The sequence below is a fragment of the Stylophora pistillata genome, chromosome 6, assembly GCF_964205215.1.
Source record: "Stylophora pistillata chromosome 6, jaStyPist1.2, whole genome shotgun sequence".
Taxonomy (NCBI): Eukaryota; Metazoa; Cnidaria; class Anthozoa; order Scleractinia; family Pocilloporidae; genus Stylophora; species Stylophora pistillata.
Window position 1 is genome coordinate 22,897,168 of NC_142524.1, and position 2,167 is coordinate 22,899,334.

The 2,167-nt window shown below is 39.3% G+C and overlaps 1 protein-coding gene across 1 annotated transcript; it reads left to right on the plus strand.

Annotated features, from left to right (window-relative positions):
• Window positions 1-580: 580 nt before the first annotated feature.
• On the plus strand, window positions 581-1,516 carry LOC148728853 (trace amine-associated receptor 9-like). The gene has a single exon (XM_088725044.1). It carries the CDS (start codon window positions 581-583, stop codon window positions 1,514-1,516), a length of 936 nt encoding a protein of 311 aa, XP_088581170.1.
• The last annotated feature ends 651 nt before the right edge of the window (window positions 1,517-2,167 follow it).

The window sequence follows — 2,167 nt, forward strand, 5'->3', positions numbered from 1 at the left end:
TTATTTTAAAACTGGTGAAATTTCAAGCACATACAGCTGTAATTTCCCAGCCTTCGTGTTCTCCTTTGTTCGCGAAAACAACGTAGCGAGCAAAAGTAATCGATCGTAGACAATTGGTATCGCTGCCAAAGTACAAATCAAAGCCTATTTTTTTAAACACCAAAGAACAAACAGCTGCGATTTTTCTGTTTTCGCTGCCTCAAGTCTCATTAATCTGCAAAACTTAATTAAAAAACTAATCAAATTCATATGGACCATAATACTTTGAAACTCTAAAATCATTCTTTCAATTCAAAAGTTTTCGGGGACGTGAAATAACCAAAGAAAAAGTGTTTCGTGATCGTGCGCTTTTTCTACACCCAACTGAAGAAAAAAATAAGTATAGAAGTTAATCGATCATTGATAAGAGAAATCGGTCTAGTTAATGGACCTCATTAATGAATGGGCTTAGCCTCCTTTAGCACTTAACGTAAAAGCGTCTTTTGCTACGACCGACAATACGTCAAGCATTTATAGCATTTAAATTGAAGAAGGATGTGTTTTTCCCTGCACCCTGGTCTTCTTATCGACGTTGCTTGTCATGCCAAACTTGAGTTGTGAAGATCATTCGAACACAATTTCCCCAGAAAGATTTCCATCATCATCGCCAAATGCAGCAGCCTTCGTCATAGCTCTTAACGCTTTTCTTTCCATTACGGCATCCCTTGGCAATGTTTTCATCCTTGTTGCTCTCTACAGGCTGACTTCAATTCCACCTCCAACAAAACTTTTGTTTCTTTCTCTGGCAGTTACCGATCTTCTCACGGGTCTCGTTTCACAGCCACTTTTTACTGTGAACTTGATATCAAGGTTGGCGTATCTCAATAATAACCTTTCATACTACAGCGAACAATTGGGAGGTGGCTCAGCTCTTACTCTGGCCTCCATATCCATCTTGACATCGACGGCAATAAGCGTGGACAGACTACTCGCGCTGGTGTTGGGTCCGGCGTACAGAACTGCTGTTACTTTGAGGCGGGTTCGAGTGATTGTGTTTTGTTTCTGGTTACTGAGCTGTATGTTAGGCGGAGGGAGTTACACTACGGTAGGCTTGGGTGCTGCTCGGATGGGATTCATTGCTGTGGTGGTGCTATGTCTGTTAACATCCAGCGCCTCCTACATCAAGATCTATTCCGTCCTCCATCGTCATCAAAGGCAGCTACATGGCAACTTTCAACAAGCTCAGCAGCCAAACCGAGGGGCAGCTCAATTGAATGTGACAACTTATAAGAAGACTGTTTCTAGCATTGCCTGGGTTCAGTTTACATTACTTTTCTGCTTTATTCCTCACATTGTCGTAGCTATGCTTTTGATAAACAAAATATTACCTCCAGGCATTGCTGGAATGGACCTTCGTCGTGTCTCAGTTTCAGTCCTTCATTTGAATTCATCCCTGAACCCCATTCTATACGTCTGGAAGATCAGAGAAGTGAAACAAATTGTGAAGGCTACTGTCATGACATTGAAGTGTGTTTGAAAATCAAACTAAGTGTTCTTCAAAGCTCCTCATTATGGTACAACTTTCCTAGAACATTTTTTTTAAATATTCATTAATTCATTTATGAGAGACTCTTACGAAAATATATCTGACTTTTTAAATGTTGGAAACGGTGTCTCATCTGCAAAACCTAGTTCGATAGTCTCAAAATTTAGTTCGCCTTTGTATGCTTTTTACAACAGTTGTGTGAGAGAATTAGGAAGGGTATTCTTCGAGAAAAGATGCCAAGGGCTTTGTGAATTTTGTTTTCCGTGGATTATCGTTATCTGGAGGTTTCTTGCCCTCTGGTTGATGTTTATTAAAATGCGCTTCATAGTATCGAAGTATAGTAATCATCACGAGCCAATGTGGATCTATTTTAGAGGTATGTAACTAAGTACCTTAATAAAAATTAATGCTATCCTTTTCCCATTAAAAGAAAACTAAATATTCACTAAAAACAGGGGAGCAAACTGTGTTAATGAACAAAAGAAAATAACTCGATAATAAATAAGAAGCAGCAATGCTTCTCTCTATGTAGATGTTCCTTGCTTTTAAAAATTGCATTGAGGACTTTGATGTACATGTACCTGGGATTTGAGTCAGGAAAGGTTATGCGAAAGGGTACACCGTGGTTTGTTGTGGGTTATT

Coding starts and splice junctions, on each gene's coding strand:
- LOC148728853 (XM_088725044.1), top strand. CDS start 581: ATGCCAAACTTGAGTTGTGAAGATCATTCGAACACAATTTCCCCAGAA.